General features: G+C 36.8%; 1 protein-coding gene and 2 pseudogenes across 1 annotated transcript; 1 reads left to right on the forward strand and 2 right to left on the reverse strand.

Moving 5' to 3' along the window:
• Positions 1,639–2,576, reverse strand: Or4k42c-ps1 (olfactory receptor family 4 subfamily K member 42C, pseudogene 1; annotated as a pseudogene).
• On the forward strand, positions 11,677–15,704 carry Or4f4a (olfactory receptor family 4 subfamily F member 4A). Its single transcript, XM_087655052.1, has 2 exons — positions 11,677–11,794; positions 14,686–15,704. The coding sequence occupies exons 1-2, from the start codon at positions 11,677–11,679 to the stop codon at positions 15,702–15,704; spliced, it is 1,137 nt and encodes a 378-aa protein (XP_087511178.1).
• Positions 19,957–20,894, reverse strand: Or4k42-ps1 (olfactory receptor family 4 subfamily K member 42, pseudogene 1; annotated as a pseudogene).

Genomic DNA, 25,542 nt, shown 5'->3' on the forward strand with positions numbered 1-25,542 from the left:
TTATGTAGTGAGAACTCTTCAGACTACCCCTGCAAACAATTTTGGAATGTATAGTATTGTCAAAGTTACTAGACATAGAGAGTCTTTAAATAACACTTACTCAATAACAAAATCTGCCAGGATCTAGTTCACCTGGATAGAATGGTAAAAGATCTGGCTTGTGCATTTCTGCATATTTCAACCATGACACCCTACCCCAGGAGTCTTGACCACACACAAGATCATGCTAGAGACCTGGCTGCATCAATTCTGAACCCACCCTGCTACACGACCATCACTACCAAACCATGAGCACAAGTGGCCAGATCTGGTCAGAGAACTGCCTCTTTCTTTAGCTCTATTCTTCTCATCCCAGCAATTTCAGAAAACTACTTTCACCTGGACTCCAGACATATGACCTTACAATTAATTTTTAAAAATCTTACACACAACCCAACTCTATAAGACACTATCCAATCATAAAATTACAAACAATGTTAGAATGCCACCGTCCAAGAAATCACTAGATGTACTGAAAGTCCTCAATAAAACAGTTTAGAAGCACAAAAATAGTCAAATTATTGCTGACCCAAAACAAAAATTTCTGATTAAAATACTATTTGTGATCTCAAGTGATATTACAGAGCTATGGTTATCAAAACAATATGGTGTTAGTGTACTGTATACCTACATGTAAATGAATACAGTAGAGTAGAAGGACTTCATTAAACTCATCCTGAGTGAGGTAATCCAATCACAGAAAAACAGACATAGTAGCACTCATTGATAAGTGGCTATTAGCCCAAATGCTTGAATTACCCTAGATGCACAGAACAGATGAAACTGAAGAAGGATGACCAAAATGCGAATACTTCACTCCTTTAAAAGGGGACCAAGAATACCCTTGGCAGGGAATATGGAGGCAAAGTTTAGAACAGAGGCAGAAGGAACACCCATTCAGAGCCTGCCCCACTTGTGGAGCATACATATACAGCCACCAAACCAGATAAGATGGATGAAACAAAGAAGTGCAGGCTGACAGGAACCGGATGTAGATCTCTTCTGAGAGATACAGCCAGAATACAGCAAATACATAGGCGAATCCCGGCAGCAAACCACTGAACTGAGAACGGGACCGCCGTTGAAGGAATCTGAGAAAGGACTGGAAGAGCTTGAAGGGGCCTGAGACCCCATATGAACAACAATGCCAACCAACCAGAGCTTCCAGGGACTCAGCCACTAACCAAAGACTATATACATGGGCTGACCCTGGGCTCCAACCTCGTAGGTAACAATGAATAGCCTAGTAAGAGCACCAGTGCAAGGAGAAGCCCTTGGTCCTCCAAGACTGAACCCCCAGTGAACATGACTGTTGTGGGGAGGGTAATAATGGGGGGAGGATGGGGACGGGAAGCCCATATAGAAGGGGAGGGGGAGGCATTACGGAGTTGTTGGTCCAGAAACCGGGAAGGGTAATAACAATCGAAAAGTAAATAATAAATACTCAAGTTAATAAGGATTAAAAAATCAGTATAAACATTGATTTTCAACAACTCAACATTTATGATACAAATATTCTGTAACATTTTCTATTCCAAAATGAAAAATTCCCTGAAAAAAATCTATTTCAAATGTGAAATATTTAGTACAATTTTCTGGCTAGAAATGTCCTTTGTGACCAAGGTAGTTGCTTATACATCTTTTCATAGCATTTTTCATCTCATTATTTCTCAGTGTATAAATGGCTGGGTTTAGCAGAGGTGTGAAAACAGATAAAACACAGCAAGAAATTTGTCCAACCAGGTGATATTGAGAGGCCACACATAAATGAAGATGCAGGGCACAAAAAAGATCAACACCACAGTGATGTGGGCAGTGCACGTGTTCAATGCCTTAGATGCCCCAGCTTTAGAGCTCTGACATACAGTGATAAGGATATATGTGTAGGAAATAAGCAACAGAATAAAGCAGGTTACAGCTACAAGTCCACAGTCAGCATTCATTAGAATATCCAGGTCACGTGATTCCATGCAAGCTAGCTTGATTACCAGTGGCATGTCACAGAAAAAGCTGTCTATTTCCTTAGGTCCACAAAAGGGCAGCTCCACAATGACTGTCAAGTGGCTCATAGCATGTACAAATCCAGTTGTCCAGGAAGTCAACACCAACCCAGTGCATCTCTTCAAGTTCATGATGGTGAAGTAATGGAGGGGTTTGCAGATGGCCACATAGCGATCATAAGCCATCACCACCAACAGCACCATCTCTCCTGCAGCAATGCAATGGGCAAAGAAGACCTGACACATGCAGCCTGCAAAGGACATGGTCTTGTTTTCCCTGAGAAAGTCTGTGATCATCTTAGGAGTGGTGACTGAGGAAAGCCACATATCAATAAAGGACAGATTGGCCAATAGGAAGTACATGGGAGAATGAAGATGGGTGTCGTTGGTGATTAAAACAAGAATGACAATATTTCCGGAAACAATGAGAAGATAAAGCATTAAAAACACCACAAATAGTAAGACCTCAATCCTCTGTGAGCGGGAAAGTCCCCAGAAAATAAATTCTGACACCACAGTCTGATTGCCTCCATCCATTGTTACTCAGTGTGTCTTCCAAAGTAACCTGCAAAAAAAGAACAACTACAAACTAGAGATATGAGGAAGGTTACTTTCTCTGTAGTACCTGACATTCACATATACTTACCTGCTAATGAGTCTAGGGCAACTCCACAAGAACAGAAGCATCAGGCGTGACTTCTATAATCTATTTGAAAATTCCTTTTACAAGAGAGCAGTAAGGAGAGCAAGATTGTAATGTGAAAACCTAAAAATATGTATTATTCCTTAAAAAAAAGTCTGAATATGTCTGTAGCCATCATGACATTCCATAACGAAATTGAGGATTACATTTAGCAACTTATGGGAATTGCATTGAATTTCAGTACAAATAGTATTATAAGATCTTAATATCTAGACAAAATATATAATAATTTCTTGATCATCAGTAGGATAATATCTCTGTCAATAAAAGAAAACTTTAGTTTAAAACTCTAAACAACACGTTAGGAAAGCCTATGTTGGGAAGTATACAGACAGCCGTATAAGATATACATAGGCATGCGACTGAAATGCAAAAACTACTTCACAGGTATTCAATAATAGATATATATCATGGATTTTATTTGTTTAACTGAACTGATGAGCAAACTTAACAGTGCAAATGCATGAATGAGTGGATTGTCCATTCAACTATGCAATTCATATTTGGACTTGAACTCTAAAAGTCACAATCTTAACTGCAGAAAATATGTGTCAAATTGCATAAAATAATTTTCATGGGACTTTTGATTTTGGAATGTTGTTGGTGTGATTAATATATCATCTAGCATCAGTATATTTTCTGATTGTGTCCCTGGTCCACTGATCATCTGTGTTGTTTTTAAAAGTATACATTAAATAAGCATATCAGCCTACCTCTCATTTGGCTGTCAGTCTTAGATGAGTATGCAACTCTCCTTCAAGCAAGCAGCAGTCACTGCACTCAAGACAGAGACCTGGTGCTTACGCTGATGTACTGAACAGTACCGGAGCCAGAGAGGGAAGAGTCATGCCCATTTTCTTCTCCATTCAGTTATTCTCTTAGTGTCTGGAGACTTATAGGTCTCACTTTCTTTTATCCTAGAGCATGTGGACCATATTTACCCCAAACACTATCATCAGGAAAGAAAATGCACTTATTATGTAGTGAAGATTGTGTTTTCTTTGAATTACTTTTCCCATATGCCAAAAAGTTTCAGGTCAACATGAACATTTGGGGTATTTTGGTATTATTTCTTTTATTTATTTTATGATTATAATATAATTAACACATTTCTCCATTTGATTTCCTCCCTCAAGATTCTTTTATATATTGTTCCCTGTTCTCTTTCAAATAAATGGGGAAGAACAAGGCCATACCTCAACTGAAAAAAGCTCATATGAACTCACAGCGAGAAAAGCAGCAAGCACAGGGCCTACATGGATCACACCTCTACATACACACTACAGGTCACGTTTTAGTAATTTTAGCAAGTTCCTGAACAGTGTGTCTCTGAATCTTGTGCCTTCTTTTTCTGATAGCTTGTTATATCTAATTTTAGTATGATTGTTGTTTTATCTTAGTATATTTTATTTTGCTATGTTTTGTTATTTTCTCTTAGAAGACTTTTCTTTTCTAGTGATAGACCCAAAGGGGATGCATCCAAATGAGAGAGGAGGTGGGAGGGAACATGAAGCAAGAGAGGAGAGGAAACTGTATTCAGAATAAAGTGTATGAGATAAACTGTATTCAGGAAACTGTATTCAGAATAAATTGTATTGTAACTTATGTATAATTAAAGGTGAAAAAAGAAATTATGGCCTCCTGCTTCATTAATTATATTATAAATTATGTATAATTTAATAATTATATTTATATGAATACCGACATATATATACATACAGATATACATTTATATATATACATATATATATATACACTATTCCGACTGTATAATGTTACGTGTATATGTTTTCAAGGCTGACCATTAGTATTGGATATATAATGGAAATGCTCTATCCTGAACACTTCTCCCACTCTCATGAATCTTTAGTTGGCTGTGATTCTTTGCATAGGGTTAAGAACTCCTGCATTTTCTCCTCTTCCACTGTAACATGGTGGTGGGTTTATTGAGCTCAATTTTGATAATCATGATAAAACTGTGGAAGCAATTACTAAGAGAATGAATTCATTTACAAAATGATGTCAAACTCTCTTTTTGGATCTCTGCTGCAAAAGAGAACCAAGAGTCTCAAGTACTGCCTTTTGAATTTTCGCTTCTAGTATATAGATGATGTAGGACACTACTGGATCAGACCTCTGAGAATGAAAATCATACAACTGCTTTCTGATACATAGTAGTGACAAAGTATTATCAGACCTGTTTTAATGATTTTACTCAGAATGATTTGTTTCTGTGTGTTAACTGAGAGACTAGTAAAAAAGATGCCATGTATTACAATGGCTTAGAATGTGTTACATTCTCAATCCCATGTGCTGTGAAAATATAAAATTAAAAAAACACATGGGAATCATTAAATCTTTCCATTAAATTCAGAGAACAATAATATATGAGTTGTTCCTTTAATCAGAATCATATTTCCTAGTATATTTTGAAACAATATTGTTCATATATATATATATATGTGTGTGTGTGTGTGTGTGTGTGTGTGTGTGTGTGTGTGTCTGTGTGTGTGTGGGTGTGTGTTTGTGTGTGTATGTATCTTCAAATGTACCATATAGGTTCATATGTAAATACATATGTATTATATACATATATACACATGTATTTCTATATTTATAAAAGTTATTTTTATAAATTTCTAAATTCATATATGAATATGTTTTTATATATATTCTTACGTAAAGTAAAATTACACAATTTTCCTATTTCCTTTTATTCTCAATACCAATACAAATATCTTTTATTCCCAATCCCACTCCCAGATAGCACCCCTGCATACTATTTCCATGCTAACACTCTGTGGCTAGCCTCTTTGTTTTTGATTTTTAGTGTTACATATATGTGCACATACATGTATGTATATTAACAAATGCATATAAGTTCAATCTGCTGACTTCATTATTGTTGAGACTAATGATTTTAAGACTGACCTCTCTACATTTAATAATAAACTAGGGCTTCATCTTTAGGAGTGACTAATCCTTTTTCTCCTTGCAGGCAGCAGTTGGCAGAATGTTTTGAGCTAATTTCTATAAAAAAACACTACTAAACTGACTTTCATATTTATTCCCAAATTTTTTTAAAGTTGTCTTCTCTACTATGTACTCTTTGACTTAAAAATATTTTGTCTGTTTGAGTTGAAGTGAATAGTTGTAAAATGTTAGCTGGATATTGCTTATATGGATTACCTGATTTAAAATATGATGAACTTATGATACAGTCATGAGATCTCATGAAATAGGAGAGGTAGAGAAAACACTTTAATTGGCCTCAAGGCTGACAAAAGACAAAGAAAAAATTCTCAACACAATACATAGTAGACATTGGTATAAAGATATAACTAGAAATATTTTAAGAATTATGTAATAGGTGACTGTCAGAGAGATGACTTACCAAATTCACAATTTTCTCTTGGGTCAGATTTTCTTCCCATCTAATAAGTGCTTATGAAGACACTGATATTGTGTAGAGACAGTTTTCCCTTCAGCCTGACCAATCTTCAGTCCCTGAAATTGTCTCATGGGTGTTCCGTGTCACAGGTTCTGTGTTCTGAACAAAATGAAAAAGTTGGAAATAATTACCTTGGACATCTCTTAGGGAGTTCTCTGTGAAGAGGAATACTGAGTTCTACAAGTTTGTGTAAATAGAAAGAGAGGGACAAGTAAAATCTCCTGTTACTCATCCCAGCATTGATAATGACAGCCAACTTTTCAAAACCATTCACTGTATCAATAAGGAATATACAGAAGTTTGCCGCTGCCTGGTCTCTTACACTACCAATATAATCTAAGTGACTAAAAATTTTCTTTAAAAAAATTATTGTATTTATTTACATTCCAGTCATTGACCACCCTTCTCAGACTGCCCTCCAAGAGTCCTCATCATATTCCTCTTTTCCCTTGTCTCTGTGAAGGTCACCCACCCCAACAGGCCTCCCCTTTTCCTCAGGCCTGAAATCTCCTAAGGATTAAGCACATCTCCCACTGAGGTTGCACCAGTCAGAACTCTACTGTGTATGTGCTGGGTCTTCTGACCAGCCCCTGTATGCTCTGGTTGGTTGCTGAGTCTCTGGGAGCTCCATGGGGTCTCAGCTAGTTGAGAGTGCTGCTCTTCCTATGGGATCCTCTCCCTTTAGGCTTCTTTAATCCTTTCCCCAATAATGGCTGAGAAACACCTAAAGAAATGTTCAACATCTTTAGTCATAAGGGAAATGCAAATCAAAACAACCCTGAGATTTCACCTCACACCAGTGAGAATGGCTAAGATCAAAAACTCAGGGGACAGCAGATGTTGGCGAGGATGTGGAGAAAGAGGAACACTCCTCCATTGTTGGTGGGATTGCAGACTGGTACAACCATTCTGGAAATCAGTCTGGAGGATCCTCAGAAAATTGGACATTGAACTGCCTGAGGATCCAGCTATACCTCTCTTGGGCATATACCCAAAAGATGCCCCAACATATAAAAAAGACACGTGCTCCACTATGTACATTGCCGCCTTATTTATAATAACCAGAAGCTGGAAAGAACCGAGATGCCCTTCAACAGAGGAATGGGTACAGAAAATGTGGTACATCTACACAATGGAATATTACTCAGCTATCAAAAACAACGAGTTTATGAAATTCGTAGGCAAATGGTTGGAACTGGAAAACATCATCCTGAGTGAGCTAACCCAATCACAGGAAGACATACATGGTATGCACTCATTGATAAGTGGCTATTAGCCCAAATGCTTGAATTACCCTAGATGCCTAGAACAAATGAAACTCAAGACGGATGATCAAAATGTGAATGCTTCACTCCTTCTTTAAAAGGGGAACAAGAATACCCTTGGCAGGGAAGGGAGAGGCAAAGATTAAAACAGAGACTGAAGGAACACCCATTCAGAGCCTGCCCCACATGTGGCCCATACATATACAGCCACCCAATTAGACAAGATGGATGAAGCAAAGAAGTGCAGACCGACAGGAGCCGGATGTAGATCGCTCCTGAGAGACACAGCCAGAATACAGCAAATACAGAATCGAATACCAGCAGCAAACCACTGAACTGAGAATAGAACCCCCGTTGAAGGAATCAGAGAAAGAACTGGAAGAGCTTGAAGGGGCTCGAGACCCCATATATACAACAATGCCAAGCAACCAGAGCTTCCAGGGACTAAGCCACTACCTAAAGACTATACATGGACTGACCGTGGACTCTGACCTCATAGGTAGCAATGAATATCCTAGTAAGAGCACCAGTGGAAGGGGAAGCCCTGGGTCCTGCTAAGACTGAACCCCCAGTGAACTAGACTGGTGGGGGGAGGGCGGCAATGGGGGGAGGGCTGGGAGGGGAACATCCATAAGGAAGGGGAGGGGGGAGGCGGATGTTTGCCTGGATACCGAGAAAGGGAATAACTCGAAATGTATATAAGAAATACTCAAGTTAATAAAAAAAAAGAAATAGGAAGAAATCTATTACATATCAAATTTATATTACCTGGTAACTATATTCTTCTTTATTAATGTCAATTAAATGGTTATAGAAAAGGAAAAAAAAAGGGTTCCAACTTTAGGCCAATGACTGGTGCAAGTATCTGCTTCTTTCTCAGTCAGCTGCTGGAGGGCTTCTCAAAGGCAGGAATGCCAGGTTTCCATCTGTAAACATGTCATAGCATCAGTAGTAGTGTCAGGCTTTGGTGTCCCCTTCCCCCATGAGATAGATCTCAAGTTGGGACACTTATTGGACTGCTTTCCCTTCAGTCTCTTCTCCATTTTTGTCCCTGTACTTCTTTTAGACAGGAACATTTGGGTCAGAAATTTTGATTGTGAGTTAGTAACTCAGTTCCTCCATGTGAGGCCCTGTCTATCTACTGGATATGGACTCTGAATTCCCTCTCCTTGTTTTTGGGCATCTTGGCTCAGGTAACCTTCATTGAATCCTGAGAGTCTCCAATTTTCTGGATCTTTGCTACTATCTAGAGGGTCCCCCCACCTTCCACTCCCAGAGGCTGCTTCTTTCCATTCATTCTCCTGGCTTGTCTCATGCCTCCCAGCATACCTACCTGATCCTGTTCCACTTTTGCCTACCCCTCCCTTCTTGCAACCAGGTCCCTCCCTCCCTCAGCCTCCTGTTATTATGTCCTTCCCCTTCTAAGTGGGATTGAAGCATCCTCACTTAGCTATGAGATCACATGCTAAAAGTGTGAGATATGACTAGATAAAACTCATGCTGTGAATATAATACCCTTATGCATGGCAAATCTCTGTCAAATATTAGTCACATGACTGATGATGTGTGATCTGTACGTGTATGTAATATTGTCAGGTATAAATTGGATATCATGAGTATAAATTCTGTGGAATACTAATATTTTCTCTGCTGATTTTAGAAAATTAAGGTGTGTTCCTCTTAAATATTTCACTTGAGATTCAGTTGTAATAAATTCTGCTGATTATAAGGTAAAAGTACTATATATGTTTTTATTGGTTATTTTATTTATTTACATTACAAATGTCATCCCCCTTCCTGGTTTTTCCTGCACAATCACCCTATGACATCCCCCTCCCCACTGCTTCCATCAGGGTGCTCCCCCACCCACTCACCCACTCCTGCCACACTTCTAGTATTCCACTAGGCAGGGGCAACGAGTCTTCAAAGTACCAAGGTTTTCCCCTCCCATTACTGTCAGATAAGTCAATCCTCTGTTACATACATGTGTACCTAAAGTCATTGGTTCCTCCGTGTACTCTTTGGTTGGTTATTTAGTCCTTGGGAGCGTTGGGGAGGTCTGGCTAATTCATATAGTTTTTCTTCCTATGGGGTTGCAAACCTCTTCATCTCCTTCAGTCCTTCCTCTAACTCTTCAATTGGGGTTGCTGTGCTCAGCCAGAACACTGCAAGCATCCTCATCTGTATCAGTAAAGCTCTGGTCAAGCCTCTGAGGAGTCATCCATATCAGGCTCTTTTCAGCAAGCACTTCTTGGCATCAGCAATAGTGTCTGGGTTGGTGTCTGAATATGGGATACCCCAAGTGAGTCAGTCTCTGGATGGACTTTCCTTCAGTTTCTGCTCCACTCTTTGTCCTGCATTTCCTTTGCATAGGAGCAATTGTAGGTTAATATTTTTGAAATAGGTGCATGGCCTCATCCCTCAAAGCTGGGGATTTACCTACCAAACCTCTGAGTTTGTTCTCTACAGGTTCTCTCTCCCCTTTTGGGATAATTCATCTAACGTCATCCTCCCAACCACAATGTTGGGTCCTGGGAGCCTCTTCCTTTCCTGGCATCTAAGACTTTCTGGTGGCTACTCCAGTTCCCCATCTTTCATTGCTTCATACCTCTGTTCAATTTCCTGACCCTCTGTACATCTGCACCATCTCCTCCCATTCCTGGTCCTGCCCCCCTTTTTTTCCTCCCCCTCATCTCTTGCTCCCAAGTTCCTCCCTCCCTCCACCTCCATTGATGATTTTGTTCCCCCTTATAAGTAGGTCTGAAGTACTAGATTTTGGTCTTCCTTCTTTCTGACCTTCATATGATCTGTGATGTGTATTGTTGGTATTCCAAACTTTTTGCCTAATTTCTACTTATCAGTGAATATAACCACATGTGTTCTTTGAGATGTACTACCTCATTCAGGATGTTATTTTCAAGTTCTAGCCATTTACCTGTGAATTTCATTAAGTCATTATTATAATAGCTGAGTAGTATCCCGTTGTGTAAATGTAACACATTTTCACTATTCGTTCCTCTGCTGAAGAACATCTTGGTTATTTCCAGCTTCTAGAAATAAGACTGTTATGAATTTTGTGGTACATGTATCTTTTTATATGTTGGTATATGCCCAAGAGTGGTATAGATGGGTCTTCAAGTAGAACTATTTTCAATTTTTAGGATTGATTTCTAGAGTTGTTATACCAGCTTGAAATTCCACGAACAATAGAGGTGTATTCCCCTTTCTCCATATCCTTACCTGCATCCACTGTCACCTGAGTTTTTGACCTTTGACTGGTATGGGGTGGAATCTCAGGTACATTTTGATTTGCATTTCCCCAATGAATTATTTGCCCATTAGACTGTTTGCACAAGGAAGGACAGTTGGAGCACTATAAATAGCATAATAAGGGAGTCAGAAATCTGACCAGATCTGGACATCTGTGCTCAGGGCTTGGCCAAGAGTGTCTTGGTGCCGTGGGAATGAGCAGTGGTCAAATCCAGGTGTTTTCTAGACTCCAGGCTTGGCCACACACTTGGGAGAGAGTATACTTGGTAAATTCCACAGGTCACTTACCTTATCTGTCTATGTGGATTATAGCCTGGTAGAGTTTTTTAAACAATAAGTACTACTTCATTTTATCCAATTTCAATAAATTTAATAATATTGTTCATTTCATATTTACGTACCTGGAGCACTGATTTTTCTTAATCAGCATACCTAAAGTGTATCAGAGATTACTGCACAAATTCTATGTCACTTTGCTTGTAAAAATGTACATACTGCAACCAATAGACTGAAGTTCAGGTCCCCTGTGATTGAATCAGGGAAAGGCTGGAAGAAGGTGAGGAGGAGGGCGACCACATAGGAAGACCAGCAGTGTCAACTAAACTGGACCTATGAGCTCTCTCAGACACTGAGCTACCAACTGGGCAGCATACACTAGCTAGTCTGAGGCCCCTGACAAATATATAGCAGAGGACTGCCTTGTCTCACCTTAGTGAGAGAAGTCTTGCCTAACCTCAAGAAACTTTCAGCTCCAGGGAGTGTAGAGGCCTGGTGGGGTGGGATGTTGTGGAAGGGTGGGATGAATGGTGGTTGGGGACATCCTTTCTTGGAGATAGGAGACGAGGAATGGGATGAGGAACTTTCTGAGGGCCGACAAGGATGGGGATACAAACTGAACTGTAAAAAATGATTAAAATTAAGTAAAAAAAAATTTCAAATATATGTGTAATGAAACGTTATCAGCATCGGTTTGCAGATGGGACAACACTGAATATTAATAGATATCTCTTAGGGAAGAAATATGGGTACAGTGAGGAAAAACACCGGTTTACTAAAGCAAAAATATGTGAGCCGAAGAAATAGTCTTGTATACTGTAAGGATGAACAAGCGGAAAAGCACACTGTTAAAGCTTGAATGTGTTCTTCCCAGCTGAGCTTAGAATGCATGATTTATATTGTCATTTAAGATAGAGACCATAGTATTTTTGAACCATGTAATACCTTATCTCCACACAAAAAGTTGTATATTATAATAGCACAACTTTGCTGGACTGGTAGTCTTCTTTGCAGAGTTTCATGATTTAGAGGAAAAGGCATGTATAATTTAGAGGACTTCTGAACACTCATTTTCTGAAATTAGATACAATTTAAAAACATTTGTTGTTTATCACAGCAAATTTTAATGTCTTCATTGTAGTTAAATCTGAAAAATAGAGCAAACTATAAGCACTGAGAATGTTAATACTAATGAGTATTTTTTCTATGTTTTCCACATATTGGTCCTTGATAGCTTATGCTATCCTATTCATATAAAGTCTAAATATTACCTTTGATTACCTGATTAATATTTATAAAATTTAATTTCTCCATATTGTCTCATTTATTTTAATTTTTGACAATCAAACTTAGATTGAATGAAATACTAATATTATGCAGTGACCCAAGAAATTGTGAAAATGTCCCTTAACTGAGGAATAGACCATGTTTCCTCCAAGGTTAAGTGAAAACCTATAACATTGAATCAGTCTGCCAGGAAGCCTCAGGCTGTCTCTGAATTCTCCAAGGGCTTCTGATGACTTCATGAATGCTTAACCATTACCCAGTTTGCTGAGGAGAATGATTCACATAAAAGCCAATCTCCAAGAAATGTTAATGCTTTGAAAGAGTATATAAAGGGACTCTGTACTGTTCTGTTTCTTAAGATCACTTCTGTCTCTTCAAGTTATGAACGAAGTAAGTGGAATGGCATTTGAATTTTTCAGTAGAAGCAACAGGTTAGAATTTTGTTGATAATTAAGTGTTACTATGAGTAGGATTTTATTTTGCAGAACTCAATTATGATTTTTTTCCTCAAGAAAAAATGAAAATCCTGTTGGGTTGCTTTAAGTCCTTATAATAACATGAGTAGTAGTAAAAGAATACCCCTCACTAGTGATGTTCTAGTAGCAATAAATACTGACTTCTACACCTAGTTTCCTTCCTGACAAACTACTTTCTCTTTATTTGGTGGATTTTACTATTCTTCTGGCCCCCAAATCTGGTATTTCCATTTCAGTGTGTCATTTTTAAAAAAATAATCTGAGGGAAACCTAGCTTTAATCTTTGTTTGTCTTTGTTTATGTGTTTTGGTTTTGGGTTGTTTTTTTTTTTTTTGGTTATTTTATTTATTTACATTTAAAATGTTATCCCTTTTCTGCCTCTTCTTTTTACATAAAAGTTGCAAAATAAATTGTTAAAACTTTAGAGATTCTGTGAACTATTGGTTGGGATTTTTGAAATGAAAAAAGGGAAGGCCCAGGAACTTTTCTTCAGACATCCAGGATCAAGCTGTGGATATGACTCAAATCCAATGCCTTGATTACTATCCCTATGAATAAAAAAATGTTTTCTTTGAAAAACAAATTAAGGTACAAAATGGTTATAAAAAGTACAATATTTTAATGATTGAGTTCAGGGTTACATAATTCAAGTATTTTCTTCTGAGTCATGCTCTGCTGTAAGTATCATCTACGCAGTGTGAGATGCAGGAGAAATCCTTCAATGAATGGAAATTAAAAATACAATCTGTATGCTCTTCAAAAGCATCTTGAGTCTTTTTGACATTCTCTAACAAACCGTGAGGAGACTGTACACTACTGGTAGACGGACACTAGTTGGGGGTTGCATTTTATCATTCTCCTCCTAGCAACATAACTTGGCAGATGTGACTCATTCAAACCTACAAGATTTCTTTTTTCTTTTTCTGAAAAATTACATTCTTAAATTCTTATTTTTTTTTACTATAGTACATATTGACTTTTTTTCAGATAAAAACCCTTGAGCCATCTTCATCCTAGACATATTTCTCATGGAGACATGTCCTGGAATTTTTCCTTTTCTATCTTTTTCTCTATTCCCAAAATGTTTCAACGTATTAAAATAAATTGAAACTCAAAACCACCTTTTGCATTGTATGATTCTAAAGAAATGCCTTAATGAACTAGCTACAACATAACATATCTCACAGTAGGATTCCGATTCTTGAGTGTTCTCAGTGTTCACGTGATTATATTTTTACTGGATTAAGGAGCTACAAATTAGAGTCTAATGAATAATTTTATGATTAGATCTTCCCTATATTTGGAAAAAAGAGAGTTACTAAGTTTGCATAGGATATTGTATATAGCTATTTGATTCTTTACTAGGATAGGGTAAGTAAAAAATCTAGAAAAATGGAAAGATGAACATAATTCTTAAGCACAATCAGTTGTAAGTAAATTTCCAAACTAATAACAAATAACAGAATTCTACAAGGACATTCCTTCATAAAATTTTGTCTCCCATAGTGCATTTCTCATCATATTTATCTCTGCCCTTTATGTTATTCAAATGTTCTGTGTCATATAATCTTTAGAACTTTTATATATTTGCTTAGTTTTGCCATTTATATTTTGTACATTTTGTTTCATTTGGTGATATTCTTTTTCTCCTAAGCACTTTAACATTTAAAATGTAAGGACTGTTCTATACCTCTTAATGTCTTGACATTTAGAAATCAGTATAAGAACAGAGCACCGAGAGAGCAGCACGAACAATAACATTGTCTTAGGATGGAAAGTAAAGCCATAGAGAAATTGGGAGGCTTGGCTAACTGAAGAACAAGACAGGCAAGAAAGCAATGAGTTTTAAATTGACTTTTTACTTTTAGTTTGGGAGATTTATGCAACATATCATAACAAGTCCTTATTGAGTGAACAGACATAAGTTTGCATCACAAGTCTGACAGTTTTTATTGTCTTTCCAAGGCAAGTTCAGAGACTGTCTTCTGGAATGAATCAACAAGAGAAGCAAATCGCTCTGCAGTGAAAGAATTTATTTTTATTGGACTCTCTGATTCTAAGGAACTTCAGATTTTTCTGTTTGTATTCTTTTTGGTTTTCTATGTAGGAATTGTATTTGGAAACCTTCTTATTGTCATGACTGTGAGCTATGATTCCCATCTCCACTCTCCTATGTACTTCCTATTGGCCAACCTCTCATTCGCTGATCTGTGTCTGTCTTCTGTCACAGCTCCAAAGACCATTGCTGATTTTTTCTACACACGCAAAGTGATCTCTGTCAAGGGCTGCTTTACACAGATATTCCTCCTTCACTTTTTTGGAGGCAGTGAGATGGTAACCCTTGTAGCCATGGCCTTTGATAGATACGTAGCAATTTGTAAGCCTCTGAGCTATACTACAATTATGTGTGGAAATGTGTGTGTTGGCATTGTGGCTACTGCATGGGGAATTGGCTTCTTACACTCAGTGAGCCAGTTGGCCTTTGCAGTGAGCTTACCCTTTTGTGGTCCCAATAAGGTCGATAGTTTTTATTGTGACCTGCCTAAAGTACTCAAACTTGCCTGTGCAGACACATATGGGCTAGACATCATGGTCATTGCCAACAGTGGTGTGCTCAGTGTGTGTTCCTTTGTTCTGCTAATCATCTCCTATGGTATCATTCTATTGACCATCCAGCGCCGCCCTTCTGATAGGTCATCTAAGGCTCTGTCTACACTGACTGCTCATATCACAGTAGTTCTTCTGTTTTTTGGACCCTGCATCTTTATTTATGCCTGGCCTTTTCCCATCAAGTCATTAGATAAATTCCTTGCTGTGTTTTATTCTGTGGTCACCCCTCTCTTAAACCCTATTATATACACACTGAGGAACACAGAGATGAAAACTGCCATGAGACGCCTGAGACAATGGAATTTAAAGTTTTTGGTGAAGTCTTAGGTCTCCTGTAGCCTTGAGATTGAAATCATGAAAGAAGGAAGTTATTACATTATTTAGCAGACCTTATGTCAACTTTAAAATTCCATTTTTACCTCACTTCGTAGTTGTTTAAGAAGGTTTATTAAACCTTCAATTTATTCTATATGACTACAGCTTTTATTTTTATATAGGTTCAAAATTAATAGCATTAATTCAAGATATCATTCCATTCATTTTTAGAACAATTAAAGGTATGTTTTTATTTGTGTATCACTGAGACTTCCTGGATACATTTGTGTTTGAGATGATAAAAGCTACAAGCTGGACTATTTACATTGAATAAATTTATATTTTGTTCACCTTTCATAAAAGTATTATGGAGAAATTAATTACGTAACTTAACTAAAAATGTGCTCAATAATATGAGTTTAAATCTGAATTACCAAAATTTATGAGGAATATTTCTAACTGGCAACCATGTATCATTTATTTCTTACTACAATAATAAACCATAGTGTGTGATATGGAGACAGAATTTACCACCATGATTTGCCTTCATGGTGTTTGGCACCCTGTGGAATACAGCAATTGTCTCATAAATTCTTAATTGTATCTAATGCTGAAAATCCAGGCATAAAGAAGCTTCAAAAAGATAAAACTTGGCATTACACCAACATAAAACAAACCAGAGAGGACTACAGCAAGTATATGAAGAATAAAATCTACTAATTCAAACTTCTAATCATCTACTGAGCCTTATAATATATAAAATTGCATTTTCTTTTATTATTATATTTTCCTTAATTCTTTCAGTAGTGTTGCATAATTTTCAAGGTATAGTTTTGTTAAAGATAATCCTGATGTCTTGATATTATAAAAGAATTATTTATTTCATTTCTGCAAAACAGGTGCTAAGGTAGAAATACATATAATTTTAAACTGTTATAGTCTGCAAACTCTCTGTAATAATTTATTATATATAGTATTGCTATTTGGATTCTTTATTATTTTTAAAACAACTATTTGTGCCATCTACCAATTTAAAGAGTTCTACAATTTTTAATTATTGTGTCTTTTTTGATTTTTATATTGTCTAAGATTTCAAATAAAACAATAAATAGAAATGTGAGTGATGGATTTTTGCTTCCAGTAAATCCTAAAAGAAAGGGATAATTTTTGGTGACTGTATCTATTTCCTCAAACCTGAGAAATATAGAGGCATAAAATGTTCCAAATTTTGTTATTTCTTTAATGTTATCAATTTCACTGACATAACCTTGTCTAATTATTTGACTTTATTCTATTTCACTGGTAAGACTAACGTTTAATCAAATTAATTCAAAATTAAATGTAAACACATTAAAGATTAAACTTTCACTTAAAAAATCATTGATTTTATGTGTACATATTGTTAACTCTAATAACAAGGTATTTGTGAAGTGCCATCATAGCATAGATATCCTTGGAACTCATCAGCTCCAACTATCAACTATTTCTGCTGTACTATAGGTACCTACCCTACATACCATGCTAAATTTGTCATTAACAGCCTTCATATATGTTTTTGAGTTCTTTTTTCATAGTAAACACACACACACAGACACACACATGCACACACACACGTGCACACACATATGCGCGCGCGTGAACACACACACACACACACACACACACACACACACACACCACAAGTATTTCTGTCTCTGCCCTAATACATTACTCACCAATTGTATTACCCTATTTTGTATTTCATTGATTTCTGACATTATTTGTCAGAATTTGTTCTTTTTGCTCATTTGAATTTTTATTTCTTCTAGATCGTTTACCCCTTTATTAAAGTATAATTATCAAAATGAATAGGATGAAGAACAGTCTTTTGAAATGTATGTACTCTATGAAAAAAATCCCATAATCCAAATAATGAGCATCTCTGGCTTTGTTTTTGTTTTTGATTTTAACCAGTTACAAATCAGGTACTTTGTGTTTATTTATGTAGTGAGAACTCTTCAGACTACCCCTGCAAACAATTTTGGAATGTATAATATTGTCAAATATACTAGACATGGAGAGTCTTTAAATAACACTTACTCAATAACAAAATCTGCCAGAATCTAGGTCACATGGCTAGAATGGTAAGAGACCTGGCTTGTGCATTTCTGCATCTTTCAACCATGACACCCTACCCCAGGAGTCTTGACCACACACAAGATCTTGCTAGAGACCTGGCTGCATGGCTTCTGAACCCACCCTGCTACATGACCATCACTACCATCCATGAGCACAAGTGGCCAGATCATGAGCACAAATGATCAGAGAACTGCATGTCGAAGAATGAAATTAAACATTTATTGTTGGAAGCCATGTTGGGGAATTCCAAAAACAGTTTTAGAACTAATGGAATGTAGTCTACCAGCCACACAGTTATGACCAAATGTGCCTAAGAGAGGCAAAACCCTGAGGACTCTGTGACTTGAGGACTTCATGCTGTTAAGGGAGCATCACTCTGCTTGCTGCCTCTAGGTCACCACATCTCGCATAATCTATGAGTTGTTTGGAAACACTGGGGGTGGAAGGAGTTCCAGCAGTATTGTTGACACTCACAATATTAGTGCTTGACCTTTTCCCATAATGCTGCCGGAGCAGATTAATGATTCATCCACTACATTCAGAAAGAACTTAGTGATGTCCATTGTTAGCAGTGACCACTACCCTTAGAAAGCATTTGAAGAAGTAGATTTTTACTAAAGTTAGGTTAGAATAATTTTGCTAATGGATTTGATATAGAAAATCAAAGAAGACCAATTTGGAGCTCAGAAAGACAAACTCTTAATAGTTGAGCTAGGGAAATTTGGAATTCAGAGAAGGACACTGGTAGCCCAACCAAAACTAGCTGATGTGCCATTCTTGCTAAAGCTGGACACATAAATAAAGTGATTAATTAATTTCTTGTACCCATTTTTTGACCTTAGCTTCTTGCTATAATGTAATAAAAATGTATTAATGAGTAGATTTTACCCTGAGGATTTAAAGTAGAAATGACTGATTTTTTATGTAAAAGTTTAGTTTTGTGATTTTTAAAGGATTTTATATTACTTTTAAAGATAATAACAAAATAATTCACCCTTTCTTTGTAACCACAAATTGCAGTCTGCCAGTAAGAGAAATTGGTTGAGTAAGTTTCTTTACTTGCTTATACTTTTATCTATAACAAATTTCTCAGTTACAAGTGTATGCGTCTTCTTAGCAATAATTTATTTCACTAGTAATACATAAAGTTTATATTCATGTGAGGATATTGGGAAACGTTTTTTCTTACATGTACCCATTGTAATCATTCACCTGAAGAAAAATATAATGTAGTCACACTGTAATTTTTACACTTCTTGACAGATTTTTCTAGGATATTTAAACTGGAAAAAACCATAAAGTTGTTGGAACTTGCTTGTTGAAGCATTGCTCCATCCATATAATATGTAAGGATATGTAAAGTAGTTGGAGTTTTAGAGACATCTGCAGCTTTTCTGACCAACAGCACCATATGTGCTCATACAAATATGTTTGTTAATGACTCATGTATATTCCCAACTGAATTAAGTACAATAGCTGTAATAAGTAATCAGTGGATTTATGAACAGAGATTTCAAGGAGATTGTATTTTGAGATATAATACTATATTAAATGATAATTCAAAAACTAATTTTAGCCTCAGATGAAGATAACTTAGAAATCTCATTTAGCTTTGTTTTTTTATTTCATGCATGTTGCATAGAATAAAAACATAAATTATAGTCTATTGCTGTTTTGTTAAATATATGCATATATGTATATATATATATATATATATTATTTGATTTTTCTAATCCTTTCTGCTCACCCCATTAGTATTGTAGTACATAGGTAAAAGGGAAGACCATGGCCATATGGGGAAGAAACTGAAATTTTAGGGCATGTGGTGGTATATAGAACTATGTTCAGGTAAAATTTGCTAAGTTATTATTTATAAATGTTAACATATAAACTTTGTCATATGTGTTAAGTTAAACTTTTTTAAAAACATAGATTAAATGAAATCTATATGTAGAAAGGTCATGCATGATTAGATTTAAAATGAAGTATTCTCAGTAATTTGATGGTTGGTCAGTTAATATGATATCCTCGTTATGTGGTTAAATTATATCTATATCTGGAGACTTCTCAAAATATATTTTCTGATTTAAAAATCTATCTCAAACAGTCAGTCTTATAATGTGAAATATTTAGTACAATTTTCTGGCTAGAAATTTCCTTTGTGACCAAGGTAATTGCTTATAAATCTTTTCATAGCATTTTTCATCTCATTATTTCTCAGTGTATAAATGGCTGGGTTTAGCAGAGGTGTGAAAACAGATAAAACACAGCAAGAAATTTGTCCAACCAGGTGATATTGAGAGGCCACACATAAATGAAGATGCAGGGCACAAAAAAGATCAACACCACAGTGATGTGGGCAGTGCACGTGTTCAATGCCTTAGATGCCCTAGCTTTAGAGCTCTGACATACAGTGATAAGGATATATGTGTAGGAAATAAGCAACAGAATAAAGCAGGTTACAGCTACAAGTCCACAGTCAGTATTCATTAGAATATCGAGGTCACGTGATTCCATGCAAGCTAGCTTGATTACCAGTGGCATGTCACAGAAAAAGCTGTCTATTTCCTTAGGTCCACAAAAGGGCAGCTCCACAATGACTGTCATGTGACTCATAGCATGTACAAATCCAGTTGTCCAGGAAGTCAACACCAACCCAGTGCATCTCTTCAAGTTCATGATGGTGAAGTAATGGAGGGGTTTGCAGATGGCCACATAGCGATCATAAGCCATCACCACCAACAGCACCATCTCTCCTGCAGCGATGCAATGGGCAAAGAAGACCTGACACATGCAGCCTGCAAAGGACATGGTCTTGTTTTCCCTGAGAAAGTCTGTGATCATCTTAGGAGTGGTGACTGAGGAAAGCCACATATCAATAAAGGACAGATTGGCCAATAGGAAGTACATGGGAGAATGAAGATGGGTGTCGTTGGTGATTAAAACAAGAATGACAATATTTCCGGAAACAATGAGTAGGTAAAGCATTAAAAACACCACAAATAGTAAGACCTCAATCCTCTGTGAGCGGGAAAGTCCCCAGAAAATAAATTCTGACACCACAGTCTGATTGCCTCCATCCATTTTTACTCAGTGTGTCTTCGAAAGCAACCTGCAAAAAAAGAACAACTACAAACTAGAGATATGAGGAAGGTTACTTTCTCTGTAGTACCTGACATTCACATATACTTACCTGATAGCAATGCACACAAAGGGAAAGCTAAGGCAGATAGGAGTGACTGGTGCCCAAAATGAAAGCTAATGAGTCTAGGGCAACTCCACAAGAACAGAAGCATCAGGCGTGACTTCTATAATCTATTTGAAAATTCCTTTTAAATGAGAGCAGTAAGGAGAGCAAGATTGTAATGTGAAAACCTAAAAATATGTGTTATTCCTTAAAAAAAATCTGAATATGTCTGCAGCCATCATGACATTCCATAAAGAAATTGAGGATTACATTTAGCAACTTATGGGAATTGCATTGAATTTCAGTACAAATAGCATTATGAGATCTTAATATTTAGACAGAATAGATAATAATTTCTTTGATCATCAGTATAATAATATCTCTGTCAATAAAAGAAAACTTTAGCTTAAAACTCTAAACAAGTTGGGTAAGTCTATGTTGGGAAGCATACAGGAAGCCATATAAGATATACATAGGCATGTAACTGAAATGCAAAAACTAGTACACAGGTATTCATATATATATATATATATATATATATATATATATATATATCCTAGATTTTATTTATTTAACTGATCTGATGAGCAAACTAACAGTGCAAGTGCATGAATGAGTGGATTTTCCACACAACTATGCAATTCATATTCGGAATTGAACTCTAAAAGTCACAATCTTAGCAGCAGAAATATTGGTGTCAAATTGCATAAAATAATTTTAATGGTTCTTTTGATTTTGGAATATTGTTGTTTCCTGACGTGAGTAATATATCATCTAGAATCAGTGTATTTTCTGATTCTGTCCCTGGTCTACTGATCATCTGGGTTGTTTTTAAAAAATATAAATTAAATAAACATATTAGCCTACCTCTCATTTGGCTGTCAGTCTTGGATGAGTGTGCAACTCTCCTTCAAGCAAGCAGCAGTCACTGTACTCAAGACAGAGACCTGGTGCTTATGCTGATGTATTGAACAGTACCGGAGCCAGAGAGGGAATAGTCATTGCCATTTTGTTTCTTTTTATTTTATTTTTTACATTTATTAACTTGAGGATTTCTTATTTACATTTAGATTGTTATTCCCCTTCCTGGTTTTCGGGCAAACATCCCCCTAACCCCTGGCCCTCCCCATCCTCTCCCCATTACCACCCTCCCCCAACAATACCGTTCACTGGGGGTTCAGTCTTGGCAGGACCAAGGGCTTCCACTTCCACTGGTGCTCTTACTAGGATATTCATTGCTTCCTATGAGGTGGAGCCCAGGTTCAGGTCATGTATAGTCTTTGAGGAGTGGCTTAGTCCCTGGAAGCTCTGGTTGGTTGGCATTGTTGTTCATATGGGGTCTCAAGCCCCTTCAAGCTCTTCCAGTCCTTTCTCTGATTCCTTCAACAGGGGTCCAGTTCTCAGTTCTGTGGTTTGCTGCTGGCATTCGCTTATATATTTGCTTTATTCTGGCTGTGTCTATCAGGAGAGATCTACACCCGGTTCCTGTCGATCTGCACTTCTTTGCTTCATCCATTTTGTCTAATTGGGTGGCTGTATATGTATGGGCCACATGTGGAGCAGGCTCTGAATGGGTGTTCCTTCTGTCTCTGTTCTAAACTTTCCCTCCCTATTCCCTGCCATGGGTATTCTTGTTCCCCTTTTAAAGGATGAGTGAAGCATTCGCATTTTGGTCATCCTTCTTGAGTTTCATGTGTTCTGTGCATCTAGGGTAATTCAAGCATTTGGGCTAATAGCCACTTATCAATGGATACATACCATGTTTGTTTTTCTGTGATTGGGCTACCTAACTCAGGATGATATTTTCCAGTTCCATCCATTTGCCTATGAATTTCATAAAGGCATTGATTTTGATACCTGAGTAATATTCCATTGTGTAGATGTACCACATTTTCTGTATCCATTCCTCTGTTGAAGTGCATCTGGGTTCTTTCCAGCTTCTGGCTATTATAAATAAGGCTGCTATGAACATAGTGGAGCACGTGTCTTTGTTATATGTTGGGGCATCTTTTGGGTATATGCCCAAGAGAGGTATACCTGGGTCCTCAGGTAGTTCATTGTCCAATTTTCTGAGGAACCTCCAGACTGATTTCCAGATTGGTTGTACCAGTCTGGAATCCCACCAACAATGGAGGAGTCTTCCTCTTTCTCCACATCCTCGCCAGCATTTGCTGTCACCCTAGTTTTTGATCTTAGCCATTCTCACTGGTGTGAGGTGAAATCTCAGGGTTGTTTTTATTTGCACTTCCCTTATGACTAAAGATGTTGAACATTCCTTTAGGTGTTTTTTGGCCATTAGGCATTCCTCAGCTGTGAATTCTTTGTTTGGCTCTGAACCCCATTTTTTAATAGGGTTATTTGTCTCCCTGCTGTCTAACTTCTTGAGTTCTTTGTATATTTCGGATATAAGCCCTCTATCAGTTCTAGGATTGGTAAAGATCTTTTCCCAATCTGTTGTTTGCCATTTTGTACTAACAACAGTGTCCTTTGCCTTACAGAAGCTTTGCAGTATTATGAAATCCCATTTGTCGATTTTTGGTCTTAGAGCATAAGCCATTGGTGTTTTGTTAAAGAAATTTTCTCCAGTGCCCATGTATTTGAGATGCTTGTATTTTTCTTCTATTAGTTTCAGTGTATCTGGTTGGATGTGGAGGTCCTTGATCCACTTGGACATAAGCTTTGTATGGGGTGACAAGCTTGGATCGATCTACATTGTTCTACATCCTGACCTCCAGTTGAACAAGCACCATTTGCTGAGAATGCTATCTTTTTTTCATTCATTGCCCATTTTCTTCTCCCTTCAGTTATTCTCTTGGTGTCTGGAGACTTATAGGTCTTTCTTTCTTTTATCCTAGAGAATGTGGACAATGTTTATCCAAAACACTATCATTAGGAAAGAAAATGCACTTATTATATAGTGAAAATATGTTTTTGTTTTCCTTCGGAGCTGGGGACCGAACCCAGAACCTTGCGGTTGCTAGGCAAGCGCTCTACCACTGAGCTAAACCCCCAACCCCTAGTTTTTTAAAATTACTTTTCCCATATGCCAAAAAGTTTCAAGTCAACCTGAACTTTTGGGGGTTTTTTTGTATTATTTCTTTTATTTATTTTAAGATTATAATATAATTAACACATTTGTCCCTTTGATTTCCTCTCTCAAGGTTCTTTTATGCATTGTTCCCTGCTCTCTTTAAAATAAATGGGGAAGAACAAGGCCATACCTCAACTGAAAAAAAGCTCATATGAACTCATAGTGAGGAAAGTAGCAAGCACAGGGCCTACATGAATCTGCACCTCGACATATACACTATACGTCACTTTTTAGTAATTTTATCAAGTTCCTGATTAGTGGGTCTCTGAACCTTGTGCCTTCTCTTGGAACTCTTAAATTTTTCTGATGGCTTGTTATACCCAGCTTTAGTATGATGGTTTTTCTTTTATCTTAGTATATTTTATTTTGTTATGTTTTCTTGTTATCTCTTAGAAGCCTGTACTTTTCTAGTGAGATACCCAAAGAGGATGCATCCAAATGAGAGAGGAGGTGGGAATGAACATGAGGCAATAGAGGAAAGGAAACTGTATTCAGAATAAATTGTATGAGATAAACTGTATTCAGGAAACTGTATTCAGAATAAATTGTATTGTAACTTACGTGTAATTAAAGGTAAAAAAAGAAATCATGGCCTCCTGCTTCATTAATTATATTATAAATTATGTATAATTTAATAATTATATTTATATGAATACCAACATATACATATACATACAGATATACATTTATATATATCCATATATATACAGTATTCAGACTGTATAATGTTACATGTATATGTTTTCAAGGTTGACCATTAGTATTGGATAAACAATGGAAATGCTCTACCCTGGATACTTCACTTCTCCCACTCTCATGAATCTTTAGCTGGTTGTGATTCTTTGCATAAGGTTAAGAACTCCTGCATTTTCTCCCCTTCCACTGTAGCATGGTGGTGGGTTTATTGAGCTCAATTTTGATGATCATGATAAAACTGTAGAAGGAATTACTAAGAGAATTAATTCATTTACAAAATGATGTCAAACTCTCTTTTTGGATCTCTGCTGCAAAAGAGAACCAAGAGTCTCAAGTAACGCCTTTTGAATTGTTGCTTCTAGTATTATAGATGATGTAGGACACAACTGGATCAGAACTCTGAGAGTGAAAATCATACAACTGCTTTCTGATACATAGTAGTGACAATGTATTATCAGACCTGTTTTAATGATGTTACTCAGAATGTTTTGTTTCTACATGATAACTGAGACACTAGTAAAAGTGATGCGATATATTACAATGGCTTAGAATGTGTTATATTCTCAATTTGATGTGTTGTGAAAATATAAAGTAAAATATACACATGGAAATCATTAAATCTTTCTAATATCCAGAGTACAATAATACATGAGTTGTTCCCTTTAATCATATTTCCTAGTGTACTTTAAAACAATATTCTTCATATATATGTGTGTTTGTGTGTGTATGTATGTGTGTGTATGTTTGCATATGTAAAA

The sequence above is a fragment of the Rattus norvegicus genome, chromosome 3, assembly GCF_021556685.1.
Source record: "Rattus norvegicus strain SHRSP/BbbUtx chromosome 3, alternate assembly SHRSP_T2T, whole genome shotgun sequence".
NCBI classification, from domain to species: domain Eukaryota; kingdom Metazoa; phylum Chordata; class Mammalia; order Rodentia; family Muridae; genus Rattus; species Rattus norvegicus.

Excerpts from the sequence above, each read along its gene's own strand:
- Or4f4a (XM_087655052.1), top strand. The coding sequence starts at position 11,677 with ATGAAACGTTATCAGCATCGGTTTGCAGATGGGACAACACTGAATATT. Across the intron at positions 11,795-14,685 it reads GTTTACTAAAGCAAAAATAT|ACATAAGTTTGCATCACAAG; the intron begins GTGAGCCGAAGA and ends TTGAGTGAACAG.